Below are 24,820 nucleotides of genomic sequence, written 5' to 3' on the forward strand. Positions count from 1 at the left end.
AGTTTGTTGCAAGAAAAATAAATGCCCTGACATGATTTGCATTTGGATTGCATTACATTTTATTAGCCAATTGTGGGAGAATCGGCATCTTTATATTTTATTTTTTTCATCCTAAAGCATTTTATTTTTTTAAACTTTTAATTTTGATTAGAGTATAGTCAATTACCAATATTGAGATAGTTTCAAGTGGGCCGCTGAGGACTCAGCCGTGTAATGCATGTATCCATTCTCCCTGAAACTCTCCTCCCATTCAGGTTGCCACGTAACACTGAGCGGAGTTCCCTGCACTCTTCATTAGTGCAGTTTTTATAATAGTGAATCTTTCAATCTATGAATATGAAATTGCTTTCTGCTTCAGTTAGGTTTTTAATGACTTGGTAAGTTTTGTATTTTCCTTATGTCTTTCACTTATGTTAGATTTTCCCCACCTAAGAATTGGTTTTAATTCTACCTTAAATAGTGTTTTTATTTTCTAACTGCTGCTGTTACATGGGAATATAGTTTCTTATCTGGTTACCTTGCCTAAATAGATAATTTCAAAAGATTATGTCAGTTTTTCTGGATTTTCTACATTTACTCTTTTCTGTGTCTCAAGATCTATGACAGTTTTTTTCTTCTCCTAACTTTATACTTCTATTTCAGGGCTTCTCAGGTGGTGCTAGTGGTAAAGAACCCTCCTGCCAATGCAGGGGACATAAGAGATGAGGGTTTGATCCCTGGGTCGGAAAGATCCCCTGAAGTTATTTCATGACCCTTGCTTTATTTTATTGGTAGTGCAAGCAAGGCAAGCAAGCAATCGCTCAGTCGTGTCCGACTCTTTGTGATCCAATGGACTGTAGTCTACCAGGCTTCTCTGTCCATGGGATTTTCCAGGCAAGAGTACTGGAGTGGGTTGCTATTTCCTTCTCCAGGGAATCTTCCTGACCCAGGGATCAAACCCAGGTCTTCTGCATTGCAGGCAGATGCTTTACCCTCTGAGCCACCAGGGAAGCCCAGTATTGGTAGTGCAATATTGATTTAAAGTATTCGTAGTTACAGCAGGTAATGTGTGATGTCCTCCATCTGAAAGAAAAGCTTTAAATTTGATCACTTTAATAGATAAACAACAAGGACCTACTATATAACACAAACTATATTCAATGTCTTATAATAACCTATAATGGAAAAGAGTCTGAAAAAGGATATATATATATATATAAACTGAATCACTTTGCTGCATACCTAATGCTGAAACTAATGCATTGTAAATCAACTATACTTTTTAAAAAATTGCCACTTTAAATATAATATTTGTTGCAAATTTATTGAAGAAAGCCTTTATCACTTAAGGAAGATTCTATTTTTCCTTAGTTATTGAGGAAACTTTTTTTAAAAATCATAAATGAATGTTCGGTTTTATCAGATGCATTTATTACATCAGTGGGATGATATATAGTTTTTTTCACATAAACTATTAATATAGTGAATTTCATATGTTTCCTGATGTTAAACCATTGACTATTCTTGGGATAAATCCAGCTTAGACTGTTGTCCTTTGTATATTTTGCATCTTCATTATTCAATGACATTATCATATAATCTTTATGTAAATTTGAATCTATATCAAATGTGTATAATTTTTAAACTGAAATAAATTGAGCCTTATAAAGTTACTTACCTTCTTTATTTCCAACAGTGCTTCTTGTTTGAAAGTTTGTTTTGTTACATATTTAGCAATATAACCTCACTGGCTTCATTTTTAAAAGTGTTTATATGACATTGCTCTTTATGCTTTTTTGTTTCAGATGTTATCACCTGAATTAATCTAACAACCATATCTTTTAACCAAAGCTCTAGTCTTATTACAGTTAATAAATTAACCACATATTTGCACTTCAGCAAAACATCTCACATTGTGCTTTTTAATTGTGCTCCAGAATTTGTATTTCTTTTCTCTTGTAAGCTTTGAGGCTATAAGCATCTGAAGGCCCTATTTTTCATTCTCATTCAGCTTAGCATATTTTCTATTTCCATTCTTTTTCTTCTTTAACTCACATTTTAATATTAAGTAATGGATTTCTTTTTTTCAAAATGTGTATATCTTTTTTTTTTCCTTCAAAATGTGTATATCTTATGGTTATATTTTTGCTTTTGATACCCAGCTTATCTTCAGTTCACTTCAGTTCAGTCGCTCAGTCGTGTCTGACTCTTTGTGACCCCATGAATCGCAGCACACCAGGCCTCCCTGTCTATCACCAACTCCCGGAGTTCACTCAGACTCACGTCCATGGAGTCAGTGATGCCATCCAGCCATCTCATCCTCTGTCTTCCCCTTCTCCTCCTGCCCCCAATCCCTCCCAGCATCACAGTCTTTTCCAGTGAGTCAGCTCTTCGCATGAGGTGGCCAAAGTACTGGAGTTTCCGCTTTAGCATCATTCCTTCCAAAGAAATCCCAGGGCTGATCTCCTTCAGAATGGACTGGTTGGATCTCCTTGCAGTCCAAGGGACTCTCAAGAGCCTTCTCCAACACCACAGTTCCAAAGCATCAATTCTTTGGCACTCAGCTTTCTTCACAGTCCAACTCTCACATACATACATGACCACTGGAAAACCATAGCCTTGACTGGACGAACCTTTGTTGGCAAAGTAATGTCTTTGCTTTTAAATATGCTATCTAGGTTAGTCATAACTTTCCTTCTAAGGAGTAAGCGTCTAATTTCATGGTTGCAGTCGCCATCTGCAGTGATTTTGGAGCCCCCAAAAATAAAGTCTGACACTGTTTCCACTGTTTCCCCATCTATTTGCCATGAAGTGATGGGACCAGATGCCATGATCTTCGTTTTCTGAATGTTGAGTTTTAAGCCAACTTTTTCACTCTCCTCTTTCACCTTCATCAAGAGGCTTTTTAGTTCCTCTTCACTTTCTGCCATAAGGGTGGTGTCATCTGCATATCTGAGGTTATTGATAGTTCTCCCGGCAATCTTGATTCCCGCTTGTGCTTCTTCCAGCACAGCATTTCTCATGATGTACTCTGCATATAAGTTAAATAAGCAGGGTGACAATGTACAGCCTTGACGTACTCCTTTCCCTATTTGGAACCAGTCTGTTGTTCCATGTCCAGTTCTAATTGTTGCTTCCTGATCTGCATACAGGTTTCTCAAGAAGCAGGTCAGGTGGTCTGGTATTCCCATCTCTTTCAGAATTTTCCACAGTTTATTGTGATCCACACAGTCAAAGGCTTTGGAATAGTCAATAAAGCAGAAATAGATGTTTTTCTGGAACTCTCTTGCTTTTTCCATGATCCAGCGGATGTTGGCAATTTGGTCTCTGGTTCCTCTGCCTTTTCTAAAACCAGCTTGAACAACTGGAAGTTCACGGTTCACATATTGCTGAAGCCTGGCTTGGAGAATTTTGAGCATTACTTTACTAGCGTGTGAGATGAGTGCAATTGTGCGGTAGTTTGAGCATTCCTTGACATTGCCTTTCTTTGGGATTGGAATGAAAACTGACCTTTTCCAGTCCTGTGGCCACTGCTGAGTTTTCCAAATTTGCTGGCATATTGAGTGCAGCACTTTCACAGCATCATCTTTCAGGATTTGAAATAGCTTATCTTAAACATGTGAAAAGAACATGCCTTCTGCAGGTGGTACGTGCAGGGCTCTGTGTCCACTAGGTTAGTTTTTTCCTATTGTTCAAATCATCCATATCTTTACTTTGTTTTAATCAATCACTTAGCGAACCTGTGGTAGAAATTTCCCTTTTTTAAAAAAATTTTTATTGAAGTATAGTTGATTTACAATGTGGTGTTAGCTTTTGGTTTAAAACATGATTCAGCTATACATATACATACATTCATTCTTTTTAGATTCTTTTCTCAAATAGTTTATCACACAAAAAAATTCCCATTTAATGTTCGATTTTTCCTCTTTTCTATATATTTATCAATATGCACTAACTTCAATGTCTTTTCATATTCCTCCTCAGCATTTTGTTTGTGGCCTCACCCTAAGAAGGTGGTGTTGCCCTAACCAGAGTCTTGAACTGCTTGGTTTCTGTGATTTGGGAGGCTGAACCACCTCCACTCACATAGATGTGCACTCTCCAGAGTTCATGGGAGCCAGATAAAGTGAAAAGATACATGGGTGTTTTGGAGTGGATTGGGGGCAGTACCATGGGGTCTTTGATTCCATTTCTGTTTTGTAGGTAGTCAGTCCACATTGTGTAGACGTGTTTTCTTACAGCCTCCACTGATGTGTTATTTAACCATCCAGCTCCTGTAGTACAGAGCATAACTCTGAATTCCCTCCAGATCTTGGTGATAAAGGGACTTCTTTTTATCCCAGTGACTAACACCAGTCTGTCTGGCTTTTCTAGATTTCGGGTCTGTGTCAATAGCTTTACATGGTGAAGGTGATGAAGAGGCATAGAAAAGTCAGGCTTCAGATCATGGGGATTGTTTTCATTTATTTACCTTCTAACATTTATTTTTATTTTATCTTCAGTTATTTGAAGGGTTGAAGGCATTTCGAGGAGTAGATAATAAAATTCGTCTGTTTCGGCCAAACCTCAACATGGATAGGATGTACCGATCTGCTATGAGGGCCACTTTGCCGGTATGTAAATTAGGAATTTCTCTTGTAATGGGTCACTGAATTCCACCAAATGAAACATTGCTGAGTATTTAGATCAGTATTTACTATAAACCATATGAGCACTGAAGTTATTTCTGGGCTGTTTTTTAATCAGTGAGGTAAAAATGCAAGAAGTAACCATCTGGCAATTCCACAATCTATTTCTTTATGAGTGTCTGTGGGGATTTAATGTGTATGTGGGAGATAATAGGAAAAGGAAGAAACATATGCCTCAAACTGAAATAATAAAATTTAAAGACTATATGAAATTGTAGTATGAAATATGGTGTACTGCACAGATAATTAGGGAGTGTTTTCCCTAATGGCTTAAGATGGTACTAAGTATACAGTGATTCAATTAGTTGTTTTGATATTTTACCCCAAGTTTTATTAACTTTTTTTTTTTTAAAGGATGTAAAAATGTTTTTTCATAGCCACTGGCTCCTGACTATACCATTGTTTGTTATGGAGCAAAATTCATTCTGAGGTGGGTTGAAAGACCCTAAGGTGCATGCCTAGGTAGGAGGTGACTTAGATTACTTTCATTCCCTGAGACTTGAACAGGCTGCCTTTCTAAACTGAAAGAAGTCTTTTCTCCATTGCGATATTTCATTTGTCCCTGACTTTCACCTGAAGGTCTTCAGTTGAAGAAACCCAAGTGATGACTCTTTTTTTAACCAGGCTCTTCCTTCTTCTTCCTTTTTATTTTATTTTGGCTGTGCGGATTCTTCGTTGTGGCATGCAGGCTTAGTTGCCCCACGGCATGTGGGATCTTAGTACCCCACCAGGGATTGAACCCACGTCTCCTGCATTGGAAGGTGGATTCTTAACCACAACCACCAGGGAAGCCCTTCCTTCTTCTTCCTTTCGGAACCCATGCTTTACCCTCTTTCTTCAGAGGCCATAGTCGAGTAGCAGAAGGAACATTCAGGTGATTTCTTTCAATTCAGTCCTAGTTCTACTCTTTACCCGTTACAGACAAATCATTGGGAAATCCTTTTAAAATGAGGACAGAAGAAAAGGGAAGTAACATTTATTGGACATCAACTCTGCCGCAAACTGCATTATGTGGTTTTACATTCTTTGCATTTTTAATCATAGCAGTGAGCCACTGCCAAGAAAGTATGCCTTGTAAATTTTAGCAGCACCTTTGCACAGATTAAAAAGCTCCAGCCCAGAGAGGTTGGATGACTTGCCTAAGCTCACACAGAATAAAGGGCAGGGTAAGAACTTGGATGTAAGTTTTTAACTCCCTAGTCAAGTTCTTTCCACTAAGTCTTACCTCTAGACAGGAGTAACAGAAATCATGTACTTGACACAGGGAGATGGTATGTCCTAGATGATTGGCAGTCCTGATTTCTGTAACACTGCTACACTGCAATTGCTATTACAGGTTATTCAGTAGCCAAATCCTGATGTCATGAACTCTATTCATGTGTGTTTCTGACTCATGTCTACCTTGAATAACCCATCACATCTCTCTGAAAGTATGTTTCTTTGCCTTGCCAAGTAATAGAAACTACTTATTTTATAAGCTGTCACCTATTTAGTACATAAAACCCTTTTTCACCTTCGTGAAATAAATTACTCTTCGCTTTTACTCATTTTCTTATTGTATCATTTGTCTCTTACTGATTTTCAGGTTATCTTAACGTTTTCCAGCTACTATCCTTTGTTGGTTATACTACCAAAAAACTTCACCCGTGTCAGTTTTTTTATCTTTTGAAGAATAGAAGGTCTTAAGTTTTAAATAGTCAAATTTTGTCTGTTTTTTTCCCTTAATGATTTATGCTTTATGTCTTTTATTTAAGAATTATGCTTTAAGGTGACAATGATGCTTGGTATTTTTTTTAATAGAAATCTTAATGTTTTCTCACATTTAAGTATGTCATCAACTACAGTTGGTATTTGGGTTTGGTAAGAGGTAGGGAACCACTTATTTATCTTCCTTATGTGGTTAATCTATCATTCCATCACAATTTGAGGGGTAAAAGTCACAGAAAAAATTGCTTGGTTTTATTATTAGTAGTTATAAATTTTTGTTATTTATTTGGTACTTTTTTTTTTTTTTTTGCCCATACTACATGGCTTTGCGTGATCTTAGTTCCCTGACCCGGGATTGAACCTGGGTCACTGCGGTGAAAGCACCAAGTCCTAACCACTGGATCTCCAGGGATTTCCTTCTTAGTACTTTTTTTAAACAGTCAAAGCTCTCATGAGGATCATTTCTTATGGCTGCAGTGGAAAAATGTTGCATTATTCATGGTGTTTTTCGTTCCTTCAGGCGTTTGACAAGAAAGAGCTTTTAGAGTGTATTCAGCAGCTCGTGAAACTGGATGAGGAATGGGTCCCCTACTCAACATCTGCAAGTCTGTATATCCGTCCTACGTTCATTGGAACTGAGGTGCAGACCGACTTCCTATTTCGGGGTACTTTGGTGGGCGATTATCATTGTTTATGCTTGCGTGGAACTTGTAGTATGTAGTTTGAAATAACCCCCCAGTAGCATCAAAGATGCTCCTTTCCCTTGATCATTAAGACTGTAAACATTTTCTTTAAAGGGCCAGATAGTCAGCACTTTAAGCTTTGTGAGCCATATGGTTTCTGACATACTCAGTGCTGCCACGTGGTACAAACACAGCCACAGCCACCAGCATGAATGAGTAAAGCAAGGACCGAGGCTGTGTGCCTTTAAGACTAACCGTAGTCTCCTCAGTTTACCAGTGTAATGCCTCCTATCTGGGTATTCTCCTCCAAGGTAAGAGTGGTCATGGTTTTGAAATTTGAAGGAGAGAGAGCTCCTGTTTTTAAATCTTCATTTTCTTGAAGTCTTGGGATTACTTAGTAAAGAGTGGGAGTGAAGGACCTTCTTCTCCCATAGAAAATGTTGAAAATCAAGTTCACAGTGGGTATTAGGGAAATACTTGAGAGCTAGAGAGACAGGTTTAAACCACATGGCTATAAGATCTCCCAGTCGTTCAGTCTATTGGTTGGTGACTTTTCAAAAGAAGGACATACTTGAAGTGACCATGGCCATCTGTGTGGGTGAGTATGTGATATACAAAGACCTTGTCCCTGTCTCCTTTCTCTGCTGAGCAGGGTTAGGCCCTATGGAGAATGGGTGATGTGAGGGGGGAGATTGATTGTAGATGGTGGATGAGGAAGGTGTGGCATATGGAAAATGGGACAGAGCATTTGCTATGGTAGAGGCATTTTGCTCTCTGGGGTAATTGTATGGTTACCAGGTTTTCCACTGGGTCATATGAATGTAAGCAATAGAGAAATGTATAAGGCCAGAGGATAAGTACCTGCGTGGTCCTTTGGCATCCTTTTAATGCCTTTTGAAAGACTATTAAGCATCTGGATAATGAATTTCACAAATTGCAGTCTTCCTAATAACTGTTAAAGAACTGGAACAATTTAAAGAGTCATCTTCTCCTTAAGTTGCTGATATTTTAATATTATTGAGTTTTAAAATATTATTTAATTTTAGGAAGAAGCAGTTTTTAAATTTTCAAAGCACTACCTTTTTGTGATCTGGGGTGCTTTCCCATTCTAAGATCTGATTCTTCCAGTCTTAGTTTGTTGAGAGTTTTTGTCATAAATGGAGGCTGGGTTCTGTTGAATGCTTTTTCTAAATGTCTTGGCATGATAATGTGGTTTTGTCCTTCATTCTATTATAATGTATTATATTAACTCATCTTTAGATATTAAAACAAACTTGTATTCTTGGGCTAAATCCTACTTGATTATGGTGAATAATTCACATTATATTTTGCTGTATGCATTTTGCAAATATTTTGTTAAGGACTTCTGTGTCAGTGCTTATGAAAGTTATTGGTCTATAGTTTTCTAATATACCTCGTTCTGTGATTTAGTCAAGTCTTTAGGCTCCTGAAATTCTGTAATGTAGAGTTAAACAAGCTTTTAAGTCTGATTTTATAGTCTGGCTGATACTCCCAATAATTCACTTTATTGATGGTCTTCAAATATTTTCATATGAATTACCCAGATATTGGTTAAAATACACATATTTATACCAATCCCAGGATATTCCAGTTGAATATTCTATTGCTCAACCAAATTTAAGAACCTCAGTGACAAAAATCCTGCCAAGTAGTCCCCTCCCATGGCTCTCTATTAGCTTATATATGTGATCATACTTTGGATCTCAGAATCAAGAATTTTTAAATATCTGCTTTCCAAGTAGTAAGCTAAGAATTGAAAGAAAAAACTGATAAAACTGATATCATTTGATGTCAACATGGTTTGTGTTTGGTTGCTATGTTTATATCAACTAGAATCTTCTAATTCATGGTACAGGCAGAAAAAAAACAATCACCAGGCATTCAGAATGAGCATGTTACAAATAGCATTCAGTAAAGCATATAGATTTAAACATTTGCACACCACACAAATGTTGTATAGTTCAGTCTGGTAATTATCACACATTACCTTTCCATGGTATCTACATTTGACACATGAGATAAAGGCTGGAGGATTGGTTGGTGCCCATGGGTTCCAGGTCAGTGGGATTCTTCCATCTGGGACGACTAACTTTTCCTTGCCTTTTTATGTTACTTGGTTCTCTGATGGCTCTGTCTTGTCTCTGCCTTCGTAGAATTGCAGGACCACCTCTATATCTGTTATCTGGTATTTTGGTCTTATGTGCAGCATCTGGCTAACATCTGTCATTTCATCTTCTTTTCATGGTTATCTGAACTGATTAAGTGGGTCTTTTATCCAAGAGTTACTTTGAGTTGGGTAATTTTTAAAATGATGTAACCACCAACTTGCTCGCATGTACTAGGTCTCTAGTCTCTGGTATGGCACTTACTTGTGTATGGAGAATATTCTGTATTCTTCAATAGACATATTCTACTGGGCCCCAACTCAACCCAAATAATCTAAATCCGTGGATCCAAGATCAAACACTCTGCTTTTAAATAAAGTCTCCAGAGATTTTTAAAAAACTTGCAATAGAATCACCATCCCAAGTCTTGTGAAAGAATTAAAAATATGTCTAGCAGTCTTTAACACTTTATTTCCTCCAGGAACTGCAAACTAGTACCAAGGTGGAAATATTTTTATCTTTGAAAATTTCACTTCACCCTAAGGGCAGAAGTGATGTTTTCACTTTCCTGAGCTGTGACATGACAGTCTGTTATTAATTACTGCTTCTCACACTCAGTAAGGCTTAGTAGCTGCCATATAATCTGAGAGTAACTGACACCAACTTATGAATTTCATTACATTTTCAAAGGTACTGTGCTTCTTTACATGTCTTATAATCAACAGTTTCTTCATTTTAAAAATTATTTTACGTAAGTCTGACTCTTTGTGACCCCATTAACTGTAGCTTGCCAGGGCCCTCTGTCCCTGGGATTTTCCAGGCAAGAATACTGGCGTGGGTAGCCATTCCCTTCTCCTAGGATCTTTCTGACCCAGGGATCGAACCTGGGTCTCCTGTATTGCAGGCAGATTCTTTACCATCTGAGCTACAGGAAAGTCCTAATACCTATGTACCAATGTTTTTGTGTAATTCTTCACATCTTCCGACCTTCTTTGATAATAATTGGATTCATTACTAAAATCCTTTGAGATTTAGGATGGTAATAAACAGAAGAGTATTTACTGGGACATGTATTAATAACTAATTAATTAATGAAATAGCCAGTGAGTAGAGATTGTTGAAAACAATTTTTTTTCTAAAGTTTACATTATTAAAAAAATACTGAACAGTATTACATAAGCTTTTTGTAAAATATAGAGACTAAAATCATTCATGATCCCAAACATATTCTGATATTAAAAGAGAATTTTGGTGGCTCAGTGGTAAAAAAAAAAATCCACCTGCCAATGCAGGAAACCTGGATTCAATCCCTGATCTGGGAAGATCCCAAAGCCTGTGCACCACAACTGTTGAGCCCGTGCTCTGGAGCCCGGGAACCACAGCTGCTGAGCCCTAGTGCTGCGACTACTGAACCCATGCACCCTAGAGCCCATGTTCCACAATAAGAGAAACCACCGCAACTAGAGAGAAATCCACATGGCAGTGAAGATCCAGCATAACCAAAACCAAATTTTAAAAAAGAGAGTTTCAGCATCATTTAGATCAATATCTTCTGAAATATTTCCAGGTAGTTAAAAACTTAGAAATTAAAAGCTGGAGTGTTTCAAACTGCTGCTGATTGTTAATTAGAAATTAGATAAAACCTGAAATCATATTTAAATTAAAAAAAGTCATAGACTTGTCATTCTTTTCCTTTTATCACCTTGTAAAGTCTTTATATTCCCTATATAAATTTTACCTGTAGTCATAACAATTTCCATGTAAAGAATTCCCTTTATTCATAGCCCTTGTTTATTTATGCTTATACATCTTATCATCTTTTCCCTTCACAATTAGCCTCTAAATGAAAGAATCTGAACAGATTTCAAAACTGGTTATCAGAGCAGCAATTTGTAATCATTCACTTGGGTTTTATCCATACTGTTAATGTATTCTTTTGCAGTCCTTTTTGAGATTATGTATGTATCTCATTCTGCTATTATAAACCACCTTAAAATCTTACTTGCATAACTGTTAACATGTTTCAAATTAACAGCCCCCTTTTTAGTATCTTCAAATCTCAATTATCTGTTTTTAGAGATACAGCTTGTTTGCATTGATTTGGTCTGTGATCAGCTTGCTATTATCAGGCCACTCCCCACATCCTCTTGAGGCTGTTCTTGTTCATTTCAGCATTATCACAGGAGATGATAGTTATTTGTTATTCTCTTTATTTTTACTTTGAAGTGTTGGTTCACTTAGTTAATAATGATACTCCTCAGTTCATACCACTTACCATTTTGGGGCAGAATGTGACCATCTCTTTGTTTTTTTTATTCCCTTTTGCATCCCTTCTTTCAGTCTCTGGAAATCATTCTCATGTATTGAATGAACATTCTTTTGGTTTATATGTTTTAAGTATCTCTTAATACCTTGGACCCCCATGATTAAAATTTATATGAATGGTTTTGTCCCACACACCTCACTGTGTCTCTTAATGTTTTCCCTGCACGCTATGTTTCTCATTTCTATCCAGGGTATTATGCATAGGTCCAGTCCATTGCCTTTTTTAAAAATGTTTTATTTTGTATTGGGCTATAGCCAATTAACAAACAATGTTGTGATAGTTTTAGGTGAACAGCAAAGGGACTCAGCCATATATATACATGTATCCATTCTCCCCCAACCTCCCCTCCCATCTAGGCTGCCATGTAACATTGAGCAGAGTTCCATATGCTGTATAGTAGGTCACTGTGGGTTACCCATTTTAAATACAGCAGTGTGCAGATGTCCATCCCTAACTGTCCCTTTCTCCCATCTTCCCCCCGGCAACCAGAAGTTCATTCTCAAAGTCTGTGAATCTGTTTCTGTTTCGAAAGTAAGTTCATTTATATCACTTCTTTTCAGATTTCACATAATAAGGATCTTATATGATATTTCTGCTTCTGTCTGACTTAGTTCACTCAGAATGATACTCTCTGGTTCCATCCATATTGCTGCAAATTTCTTTCTTTCTTTATATATATATATATATATATATATACACACACACACACACACACACCCCCCCCATCTTTATCCATTCCTCTGTCATTTATCCATTCCATGGGCATTTAGGTTGCTTCCATGTCTTGGTTATTGTAAGCAGTGCTGCAATGAACATTGGGGCGCATGTATATTTTGGGGTCATATTTTTCTCTGGATAGATGCCCTGGAGTGGGATATCAGGGTCATATGGTAAGTCTATTTTTACTTCTTTAAGGAGCTTCCATTCTGTTCTCCCTAGTGACTGTACCTGGAGAAGGCAATGGCAACCCACTCCAGTATTTTTGCCTGGTGAATCCCAGGGACAGAGGAGCCTAGTGGGCTGCCATCTATGGGGTCGCACAGAGTCAGACACGACTGAAGCAACTTAGCAGCACAGCAGCAGTGGCTGTACCAATTTACATCCTCACCAAAAGTGGAGAAGGGTTCCCTTCTTTCCACACCCATTCCAGCATTATTTGTGGATTTTTGATGATAGCCATTCTGGGTAGTGTAAGGTAATATCTCATTTTAGTTTTGATTTGTATTTCTCAAATAATTAGCAATGTTGAACATCTTTTCATGTACCTATTGGCCGTCTGTCTGTCTTCTTTGGAGAAATGTCTATTGAGGTCTTCTGCCCATTTGTCAATTGGGTTGTTTGTTTTGGTGCTGTTAAGTGTCATGAGCTGTTTGTAAATTTTGGAGACTAATCCCTTATTGGTCGTATCATTTGCATATATTTTCTCCCAATCTGTGGGTTGTCTTTTTGTTTTGTGTTTCCTTTGCTGTGCAAAAGCTTTTGTGTTTAAGTAGGTCCCTGTTGTTTATTTTTGGTTTTATTTCCATTATTCTGGAGGAGACAGTCCATGACTTCTAACTGCAATAGAGTTCCCCATGCTGGACATGTAATTACACTTTGCCCTAGTTCTCTTACTGGGATTCCACTTCCCTGTCCCCTTATATGATACTGCAGTGAGCAGTTTGAAAATACATAACTTAGGGAATTGCTGAAAGAGTTACCATTTCCCTGAAAGATACCCTAGGCTCATCTTACTTTTCAGTCTCAAGAAAGTCCTGCCTCCTTTCGTTCAGCGAAATCCTGGTTCTCTGATGAAACACCGTGGTCCAGTCTGCTGTCATATCCATCCCCTGACATTGTGAAGCTCTCCTGAGTGCTGGGCGCTACGCTTAGGGCTCTCCCTGCACAGCCCCGTGAGAAGGTGCCATTGGCATCACTTTAGAGATGAAGACACTGAGCCTCCCGAGGTGAAATCAGTAGTGAAATCTTTGCTCTGTTCTGCAGCATCCCTTACGTGCTGGTCTTGGAATGCGGTGCTAAGCAAAACCTCCTCCCTGCCTTCGTGGAATTCAGTGTCTCATGGAGCTTGTGGAGTGTCAGATCCATGAATGAATGTATTGGTAGATGGAGGTCACTTTTGTGAAGAAATGAGGGTGTGGTTCAATAAGAGTGCTTATGGAAATGTAACTCAGATGGGACTAATGATTTCTTTCCTATTTTTTTTTTCTTTTTTATGTTAACTTATTTTGACAGGCATGACAATCCCAATCTCCAGTTTAACCCTCCACCCCATCTTTTTTGTAATATTATTTATTTATTTTTGGCTGTCCTGGGTCTTTGTTGCTTCATGGGCTTTTCTCTAGTTGCAGTGCACAGGCTTCTCGTTGCCTTGGCTTCTGCAGAGAATGGCTCTAGAGCACAGGCTCAATAGTTGTGGCACACGGGCTTAGTTGCTCCAAGGCATGTGGGATTTTCCTGGATCAGGGATTGAACCTGTGTGTCTTGCACTGGCAGACAGATGCTTTACCACTGAGCCACCAGGGAAGCGCCCCCCTGCCCCCCATCTGTAATAATGTGAAGTCTGTCTTTGTGTCTGTTTTGTTTCCTTCCCTGAGCTATCAGCTTTCTTGCTCCCAATTATATTTGACAATAATCACTGCAGATTTTCTGTATTGTACTGTGTATTTTACAATATGTAACATGTATCCAATAACACTAAGTTTAAAGTTCATTCACAATGCTTCTGAGTTTAAGAATATCAATTTTCACACGCAACTTGCCAGTGTATTTCTGGAATTTTAAGCGGGGAGGGATTTGAGGGAAGGAAAACCTTGGTAAAAAATTAGTATCAAAAGTATACAATGGAAAGAAAATTTCCTTCCTACTCTCATTCTGATCCAGAGTCCACTGTTCACCTTCTAAGCAATTCCTATTGCCAGTTTTCTCATATCCTTCTTGAGATATATATTGATAAATATACACACCCATACTTGGTTACATATGTTTATATGTTAAGTATTAACCTTCTTTTTTAAAAAATGGCAGTACTTCTTTCTTCAATTTTTGCCAGTAATCCAAATTTTTAAAAACTACACAAAACACACCTACTCCCACCCACCCTGTCCCCACCCCCACACACGCAAGGTTTTAAAGGATAAAAATGAAAATCTGAGGACCCAGCACCCTGTTAAGATTAGAATATGGCTAGGACACTTGACACTCTTATATCCTTTCCTGTCACCTCTCCTCCCCTCCCCAGTACAGTCACGCACCCATCCCTACTCCCCTGGGGCCAAATGTCTACAAATGGACATTTGAGTTATTTCCAACTGTTCTGAATAAAGCTGTTGTGCACATCTTTGAATGTATCTTATGGTGGAACATACATACATACTTCTCTCTAGTGTTAACCTCAGAGATGAATTGCTGGGCCAGAGGTGATATTCATACACATATATAGAAATTATATATGATATATAAAAATATATCTATATCTTTACTAAATACTGCCAGTTTTTTAAGGTGTTTGTACCATTTCACTCCCACCAGCAATGTATGAGAGTTCCATTTGCCTCATATTCATGCTCACATTGGTGTTATCTTAGTAATTTTGCCCATTCAGCAGCCTTATCTGGTGTGGTTTTAATTTTCTGTTCTCTGAGGCCAAATCGTGTTGAGTACCGTTTCACATGCTGACTGTCAGAAATCCTTTTGTGAAGTGCCTTTACGAGTCTTTTACCGTTAAAAAGTCAGTTTGTCCACTTTTTGCTCTCATTTTCCTAACTGTAAGCTATTTCATTGTACATTATGCCATACTTAGTTGAACACAGGATGCCATAAATTATGGGGCAGTACTGTTTTATGCACTGATATGGAAAGACATTGCCAATTACACCATGACACAGCACTCTTCTAGATAGTCTTTAGTGATTCGTGAATGAGTCATACCTGTCTCTCATTTTTTGAAATGCATATTATTTTTGGAGAAAATCTGTAGTTTCTCCTGCCATCAGATGCACCGCTCCACTTGTGACAGGCATGTTTATTTTTACATGTATCTTAATAACAAGAGCTAACAGCATTATCTTATGGGTTCTTCTGACCATAGGTCCCATTAGAAGACTTGGTTGTTGCTTTGCAAGAAAATGTTGAATTGCACTTGTTGAATATTAATACACATATTTGTTTCACTAATACCAAATACACGTCCCATTCCTGCTTTGCTTGTTTCTTTGTGGTAATTTTTTGGTGCTAAATCAGAGTGCAGTTTTTTGACATTTGTAGCCTCACCAATGCCCATAGACTATTGGAACTGCCATCAGTATGAACAGCTGTTTCTAAGTCTGAACAACTTTTCCATGATGCTGCTTAGCCAAGAGCAATTATAAAATGCTGTGCCTAGATTTTGGACCCATTAAATGGGAAAAAGTAGACATCTTAGACTCTGTGAAAGAGTGGTGTCATTTATATAACCAGTGTCCTGTTGATCAACCATTATGTTGTCAATATAACAGCCATAAGAACTGTAATTAATTTAGTGTGCAGCGTAGGAAAAATTGAATTTGGACCTTTAAAAAATGCAGACTGTCTTTACAGAATTTATGCTATAGACATATCCCCTAGTGCACATAAAGACAGACATTCAAGGATATTCATTACAGCTCACAAAATTTGCTTAGATTTTTATGAGAGTAAGAGAAAAGACGTCCAGTTTTGCTTTGGGGCCATTACTGCTGGTTAGTGACCATTTGTTGGGATGAGGGAAAGTGAAGGAGAGGATTTTATTTGTTGGAGTGACGATGGGTAGAATCAAGAGTTCAGTCTGAGACATGGGAATTTCAGCCAGTGATATCAAGTTGGTGGGTGGATACACCAGACTGGAATTCAGGAGAGATTTGGGAGTTTAAGTGCTACGTTCTTATCTTTAGTATAAAATGCCTTTACAATCTGGGGCTTGGATGAGGTTATCAAGGAAATAGCTGTAGAGAGAGATGAAAAGAAGGCAAGGAATGAGATCTGAGGCAGGCCAGCATGTAGAGAAAGGGAGAGGAAGAGGAATCAGCTAAGGGGTCTAGTCTGGAAGGTAGAAAGAAAAACAAGAGGGCTTGGTGTCCTGTGCCAAATGAAGAACATGGAGATGCAGTGAACTGTGGCAAATCCCACCCACAGGACCAGTGCCATGAAGCCCAAGACCTGATTATTGGCTTTGACAACGTGGAGTCCTTGGTGATCTTAAACATCTTTCAGTGGGGTAGTGGGCCTGAAAGCCTGAATGTCGTGGACTCAGTAGAGGATGAGAGGAGGGAGGTTGTGATTGTGAGTATGCATTAATCTTGTGAGGAATTCTGCTCTGCAGTGCAACAGAGCTGGGTGGGTACTTGGCAGTGGGGCAGGTGGTAAAGACTGGAGGTGTTATGGCGTGTTTCTAAGCTGATGTCAGTGATCTGGAAGGAAGAGGAAACTAATCAAAGTCACCAGATTTCCCAAATTCTACTTCTGTCATGCATCTACTTCTGAAGGTGACAGTGTCAGCAGGCAGTGACGTGTACAGGATGGAGGGACAGCCAGGTACCCCCCGCCTTGCTCCTTGGCTTGTGGTTCTCCACCTGACATTCGTGTCACTGAGAGGGCTATTTCGTGAGTGTAGCATCCTTCCCCCGTCATCAGCCAACTCACAGGCTGAGACTGCTGCAGTTGCAGCTCCCTGTGTTGGTCTGACCTGTTGCTCTGCTCCAAGCCCAGTGCCTTGCTCAGCCCAGTCCACTGAACCCATCTGGATGGAATCCCGCAGTCCAGGTCTGAGCGTGAGGCTAGGTCAGTGAGGGGACCCTGGTTCTGAGGCGATAACATCCTGTGGCATTTTCCTGGCATCCAGAGAAAGGGCTGGCAGACATTTTCTGTTAAAGGCCAGGTGTGTGTGTACACGCCGAGTGTTTTCAGTTGTGTCCAATTCTTTGTGACCCTGTGGACCGTGGCCTGCCAGGTTCCTCTGTTCATGGGATTCTCCGGGCAAGGATACTGGAGTGGGTTACCATGCTCTCCTCCAGATCTTCCTGGCCCAGGGCTTGAACCCACGTCTCTTGATGTCTCCTGCATTGGTGGGTGGGTTCTTTACCACCAGCGCCACTTGGGAAGCCAGGTAGTTAAATATTTTGGGCTTTGCGTTCCTTGCAACTATTCGCCTCTGCCTTTGTAGCACAAAAACAGCAATAGGCCATACGTGAATGAAAAAATATGTTCAGTGAAACTTAAAAACAAAACTGGCAGCAGGCTGAAGTTTGCTGACCCTTGATCCTGAGTTACTTTAGAAGGGAAATGAAGCATGGCTTTCCTAAGAGTGATTCATTTTGGCTCTCCCTGGGTACTTCCTCATCCCGTATTCTTAGCCATTTGCTTAATAATTCATGCTGCAATTTCTATTTATGTTTGACATTTACCAACCTGTAGTTTCCACATCATCAGTACAGGAATCCTTGTCTTTTTTTCCAAGGACCAACGCATTCTCCACAGTTCCAGCACTGAGCGTTGACTAGTTCATTGCTCAGATCTGTAGTCATTTTAATGTCATCTGAATGTCCCATAAATTGGTACATGTTGAATTTATTTACCATTATTACTATGATCATGTATTATTTATTTAAAAATAGTAAAAATTGGTATTTATTGGATGCATAAAAAAGATCAGACCCTGGGAACTTTGAACAGATGTCTAATTTAATCTTTATTCTAACCTGGTGAGCTATTAGTATATTATCACTGCCTTTACATAATATTAGATTGTGAAGTGTTCTTTTAGTCTTTCTTACCTGAGCTTTAGTTTTCTTTTAACTGTGTTTTTCTTTTTTAAATTTTAACATCATTTTTATTGAAAAATTAAAAAAAAAAGAGCTGAGTGGTCAGCCCGTCTGTCTAATGTTAAATGTATGTTGTCTTTCTCTTTGAACAGGACTGAGAAACAAACTCAGCCCTGTCCCCTACCTGTTTTATAGCAGGTCTCAGAAAATTCTCGGCTTTTGTTTTCCCCATGATATTCTTTCAGGGTCTATATTATTATCTACCCACTGGTCTGAAGGCCAGCACTAAAGGAAATCAAGCAGGAGACAGGAGCGTTTTCTCTATGGCATCAACTCAACAGATAAGGATTAACATCAGCTTTTTTTAAATAAAATAATTCAAATTTGCTAAGTAGTTATCTAGGTTGGTTTTATAGCCCTTTTCCATAAATGTCTTATTAAGATGACTAACAGTTCAACCGATGTCTAGTCAGTACCTGGTATAATAAACAACAGAGGATGCTTTGTGTAGGGAGCAAAGAAGGTCCTGCCCTTCATGGAGTGCACAGATGCCTGAGTGGTGGAGAATTATATAAGCAGTTGTAAGAAAGCATGATGGGTATTTTGTCTACATTTGAGGAAGTGCTGGATGCTGTAATACCGTGTCACACAAGCACCTAGGCTTGTAACTAGAGCTCATTTCCTGAAGTGACAGTTAGATGACATTTAAATAGAGATTGAAGGGTTTGTGTTACCTAGAGAGATGTTTCCATTGGTTTGTGTTGCCACAGAAAGTGAAAGCGTTAGTCGTCCGACTCTTTGCAATCCCCTGGACTGTAGTCCGCCAGGCTCCTCTGTCCCTGGAATTCTCCAGGCAAGAATACTGGTGGAGTGAGTTGTCATTTCCTCCTCCAGGGGATCTTCGTGACTCAGGGATTGAACCCACATCTCCTGCATTGTGGGCAGATTCTTTACTACTTGAGCCACCAGGAAGCCTGGTGCCACAACAGAGTTTCAAAAATGATGCACTCGGGATCGTAGTTTCCCAACCAGGTATCAAATACTTGCCCCCTGCGGTGGAAGTGCAGAGTCGCTATCACTGGGCCACCACGGAAGGCCCGCAGATTAGGTGCCTTAAACACCAGAATTCATTTTCTCAGTTTTGGAGGCTGGAAGTCCATAGTCAAAGCGCGAACAGGGTTGGTCTCTGGTGATGCCGCACTGCCTCGCTTGTGGGTGTCCACTTTGTCACTCTATAGTTGTGCTCTGGTGTCTCTTCTTAAAAGGATAACAGGACTACCCAGGTGGCTGAGTGGTAAAGAATCCACCTGCCAGTGCAGGAGACACAAGAGACTCGGGTATGATCTGTGGGTCAAGAACATCCCCTGGAGGAGAAAATGGCAACCCACTCCAGTATTCTTGCCCGGAAAATTCCATGGACAGAGGAGCCTGGAGAGCTACAGTTCATGGGGTGGCAAAGAGTCAGACATGACTGAACACACACAGAGTCCCACAGTCCCAACAGGACTGGGATACCGGCCTTTTGACCTCATTTAACTTTACCTCCTTTAAAGCTTTATCTCCAAATGCATTCACATTGGGGGTTAGGCCTTCTACCTATATATTTTGAGTAGGAAAGCAAGGAGGAATCCAAAAAGATTCCACATGGTTTGAGCAGAGGATGCATAGAATATGAGAGTGTGGTGAAGGCTGAGGGTGGAAGGAAGGTCTGGTTTGAATTCTCTTCACATTAGGAAATCTCGAGAATTTCACCGATTTATTTATTTATTCCCCCCCCCTCAAATTCTGATATCAAAAAAAGAGCTCTGGACTAAGAGTAGAGCGATGTCCAGAGCTAAATAATGAAAACTCTGGGTGAATCATTTGAGCCTAAGTTTAACTTAGAAATATTCCTGGATTGTTGGATTTTCTGAGATAATGGCTATGGAATGTCTTGGAAACCTGAAAGTACCGTGTAATTATTGAGGGTTGCTAATTATTTTTTAAATCTTAAATCAGGCCAACTAGTTTTTCCTATAAACACATTCCATGAATTTGGTGTTCCTCCCCCATGTGACTCACACTGAAACCCTAAATGGGTCACTGGTCAGTCCTGTGTTTCTTACAGCATCCCCTTAGTTCATTGTTCTTGTTGTTATTTTTTTTAAGATAGAAACTTAACAAAAGAAATTAATTAACCAACTTGGCTGCATTGGATCTTAGTTGAGGCCGATGGGGACTTTTCATGGCAGCAGATGGACTCTAGTTGGGGTGCGAGGGTTTAATTGCCCCACAGCGTCTGGGATCTTAGTTCCCCAACTAGGGACCGAACCTGTGTTCCCTGCATTGCAAAGTGGATTCTTCACCACCTGCCTACTAGGGATCCCAGTTCAGTATTCTTTGTCATTTTCCCCTCTAACTAATCTTTTTTAAGAACTAGCAGAATTTTTTTTTTTAATTAGTCTACTCTTTGAATCAAAAAAATAATTTGGAGCACCCTAAAAATTTCTTTTTGAAAAATGTCCCCCCCAAAAAAAATGTCCCCCAATTATTTCTAATTCTATATTTTCTTCTGTCCCTAATTGCCTTGCCCAGCAGAATCATTCTCAAGCCTCTACATGGCAGCAGTGCTTCTCTGCCTTCCAGGCCAAAACATGGACTATTAAGTAGTACATTTCTCAGTTTGCTGAATGCCCGCTGCAGATGGATCACCCTAGAAGTCCTGCCTTTCTATAAAGTAATTTTCTAAGTGACACAGAAGTGGTCATTTCCACTGTGAAATGTGTCTTTATTTTCCATCACACTCAGTTGTCCTGTTATTTTGTGCAAAATGTACCCACATTTAATGCTCATATATATACTTATTTATTATTTGTGGGGTATAACTTAAAAGAGTATATATTTTAACATATCAGAATTCCAACTTCAAAGTCAATGTGGTCCCTTGAGACATTATAAACTTTGCATCTAAAATTTTGTATTTCTCATTTTCCAAGGGATTTCTTAGAAGCCCCTTTCAGTTCTTTATGTATTGAAATAATCCAGGAAACTAGTAGAGGAGAATTTTTAAAAATCAATCAAAATAAGACAGTGAAACTGGTCTACATAACTTATCAGCTGTTACTATCCATATTTTTCTTTATGTATATGGCTTTTATTTTATTTGAACCAGAATCCTGATCTTGTGATCATAGAATGTTGTTCATTGCCATTTGATTAATATTATGCCATCATAAACTATTCTTTACTGTAGGAATAGTACAGAATTTAAATTGCTTTCCAGGAAAGAAGGGAGAACTGAGGAACAAATGTGAAGGGGAGAAACAGATCCAATCGCCGAGTTCCCTTCCTGATCCAAAAAGTTACATTTGATTTACTCTCACTTATGAAACAGTGTGATCATTTTCAGTACAGTCATAGTTCTTTTCATGGAAAGATATTTGACATAAATAATTATTTAAGGATGAAGATGACACCAGTACTTACAGTGCTTGCAAAATATGAATTGACCTTGCTTAAATTTCAGAAATAAAAGTTAGTACACATAAACACATTTTCTCTCAGCATCGAAACATTCTAGTCTATAATCCGCCTGCTTGCTAAGAATGGTGGTGGTGGTTTAATCCCTTAAGTGAAGTGAAGTGAAGTCTTTCAGTCATGTCCGACTCTTTGCGACCCGATGGGCTGTAGCCCACCAGGCTTCTCCGTCCATGGGATTTTCCAGGCAAGAGTACTGGAGTGGGTTGCCATTTCCTTCTCCAGGGCATCTCCCGACCCAGGGATCGAACCTGGGTCTCCTGCTTTGCAGGCAGACACTTTACCCTCTGAGCCACCAGGGAAGCTGGTTTAATCCCTTAGTCATGTCCAACTCTTTGCGACTTTATGGACTGTATAGCCCACTAGGCTTCTCTGTCCATGGGATTTCCCAGGCAAGAATACTGGAATGGGGTTGCCATTTCCTCCTCGAGGGGATCTTCCTGACCCAAGGATAAAGATATTGTTTAAAGATTTTTATCAAGATATTCTTCTCTAGAAATAGATTTAGTGTGTTAGTCTGTTTTTCATCTGTTTTCTCTCTACTGCCACCTAGTGGATTAAATGCAAGTTTGCCTGTCAATTAAAATCAAGGGAAGGAAATGAATAACATGAAACTTATCCATGATGATGAGTTATTGTTACTTTTTTTTAGTAGAGTGTAGGTTGCAAAAAATACAAGAGTGAAAAAAGTCCAGGCATTCATGTGATATCAGTAATAAAATGCTTATCAGTTTATCCATAAATAAGGTATTTTATTTAGACCATTAGAAGCTAGGTAAATTATTGATACTGTGTCCTGCATATTGTATTTCTAAATTATGTTCTAAATTTCTAAATTAAGCTTAATTCCTTATTACAATGGTCAATAATTTTTTTTTTTTAATGTAAAGCTTACTTAACTGATAGGTAATTAAAAGTGCAGAGATAAGATAGTCAATTTTTATCAAAGTTGGGAAGAAAGGCAGATACGTGTGTTATTCTGGGAATTTCTTTTTCCAAATAATGAAACCAATAAAAGCAAATGGAGTTTAAGTCTCCTCATTTTTTGTGGGGGTGACCTTTTCAACCCTCACCAAAGAAAAAACCCAAATGAGCAAAAAAACCAAAACCTGTTGTTGCTTGCTGGCTGTTTTGCTGAAAGTTTTCACTTTTGCCTCATGTCCAGAGGATTTGTTAACAAAATAAGCCATTCATTATATACATATAAGCAATACAAATATTTCTTAGAGAACTATCTAGTCTACTTTGAATATTCTAACATAAAAGAAAAAAGAAACAGAAACAGCAGAGGAGAGCAATAGTACATACATCACCAAATTGGATTTGCCAACATCCGTACTTAAACAGCACTGGGAAGTCTCATGTGACAGCAGTCTGGAGTTCCAATTAGGAAAAGGTCCCAGGCAGCGCGTCCGCTTTGTGGGTGAGACTTCAAAGGTTTCATTTCTCCCACTTATAATCCCAGGATGCAAACTGAAAGATCCTCATCAGTTCAGTTCTGTTCAGTCGCTCAGTCGTGTCCGACTCTTTGAGACACCATGGACTGCAGCACCCCAGGCTTCTCTGTCCATCGCCAATTCCCAGAGCTTGCTCAAACTCATGTCTATCGAGTCAGTGATGCCATCCAGCCATCTCATCCTCTGTCATCCCTTCCTCCTGCCTCCAGTCCTTCCCAGCATCAGCGTCTTTTCCAGTGAATCAGTTCTTCACATCAGGTGGCCAAAGTATTGGAGCTTCAGCTTCAGCATCGGTTCTTCCAGTGAATATTCAGGATTGACTTCCTTTAGGATTGACTGGATCTCCTTGCAACTCTCAAGAATTTTCTCCAACACCACAGTTCAAAAGCATCAATTCTTCAGTGCTCATCTTTCTTTATGGTCCAGCTCTCACATTCATACATGACTACTGGGAAAAGCCATAGCTTTGACTAGACGGACCTTTGTCGGCAAAGTAATGTCTCTACTTTTTAAAATGCTATCTAGGTTGGTCATAACTTTCCTTCCAAGGAGTAAGCGTCTTTTAATTTCATGGCTGCAGTCACCATCTGCAGTGATTTTGGAGCCCAAAAAAATAAAGTCTGTCACTGTTTCCATTGTTTCTCCATCTATTTGCCATGAAGTGATGGGACCAGATGCCATGATCTTAGTTTTCTAAATGTTGAGTTTTAAGATAGCTTTTTCACTCTTCTCTTTCATCAAGAGACTCTTTAGTTCTTCCCTTTCTGCCATAAGAGTGGTGTCATCTGCATATCTGAGGTTATTGATACATCTTCATCAATCTGCCAGCAAAACTGCAGCAATGGTATTATGTTACGTTTTTACAATGCTGTTTCCTTTTTTGGAGAAGGAAATGGAAACCCACTCTAGCAGGTTTGCCTGGAGAATCCCATGGACAAAGGAACCTGGTGGGCTACAGAGGCTGAAAGGACTGAGCAACTAACACTTGCTTTGTTACGCAAATCTTGGAATGTTACTAAGTCCTAGGCGTGGTAGGCCAGACCTCCTCAAGGGACTTGACAAATTCCAAGATCTGCTCCCTATCATCTATCTATCTATCTATCGTGTTTCTCTTCTGACACTCACAGCAGGTGTGGCTGACGCCCACAGCAGTAGTCCGGGCTGTATCCATGTAGGTCAGAAGCAAGGTCGGATCAGAAGCAAGGTCGGAGGCCTGCTCTGCTTTGTCTCTGAAGCCTAAACAAGACTACTTAATTTCCCTAACGCTGATTCATTTCTTTATCATTTTTTCTTTTAAATTTGAACTTTTTATTTTGCATTGGAGTGTAGCCTATTAACAATGTTGTGACAGTTTCAGGTGGACAGCAAAGGGACTCAGCCATACATATACACGTATCCATTGTCCCCCAGACTCTGCTCCCATCCAGGCTGCCACATAACATTGAGCAGAGTTCCCTGCGCTATACTTTAGATCCTTATTGAATACAATTGCATGTTTTTGTCAATCCTAAACATGCGAACTATCCTTTCACCCCATCCTTTCCCCATGGCAACCGTAAGTTCAT

General features: G+C 39.2%; 1 protein-coding gene across 7 annotated transcripts in view; it reads left to right on the forward strand.

The window, feature by feature from the left end:
* Positions 1-24,820, forward strand: part of BCAT1 (branched chain amino acid transaminase 1) — a 124,223-nt gene that overhangs the window by 59,302 nt on the left and 40,101 nt on the right. For all 7 annotated transcript variants that reach the window (XM_061417618.1, XM_061417616.1, XM_061417615.1 and 4 more), the window contains exons 4-5: positions 4,482-4,592; positions 6,895-7,014. In XM_061417618.1, the coding sequence (XP_061273602.1) occupies positions 4,482-4,592; positions 6,895-7,014 (231 nt within the window). The remainder of the gene's footprint in view (positions 1-4,481; positions 4,593-6,894; positions 7,015-24,820) is intronic.

Source organism: Bos javanicus, chromosome 5 (genome assembly GCF_032452875.1).
Source record: "Bos javanicus breed banteng chromosome 5, ARS-OSU_banteng_1.0, whole genome shotgun sequence".
NCBI lineage: Eukaryota > Metazoa > Chordata > Mammalia > Artiodactyla > Bovidae > Bos > Bos javanicus.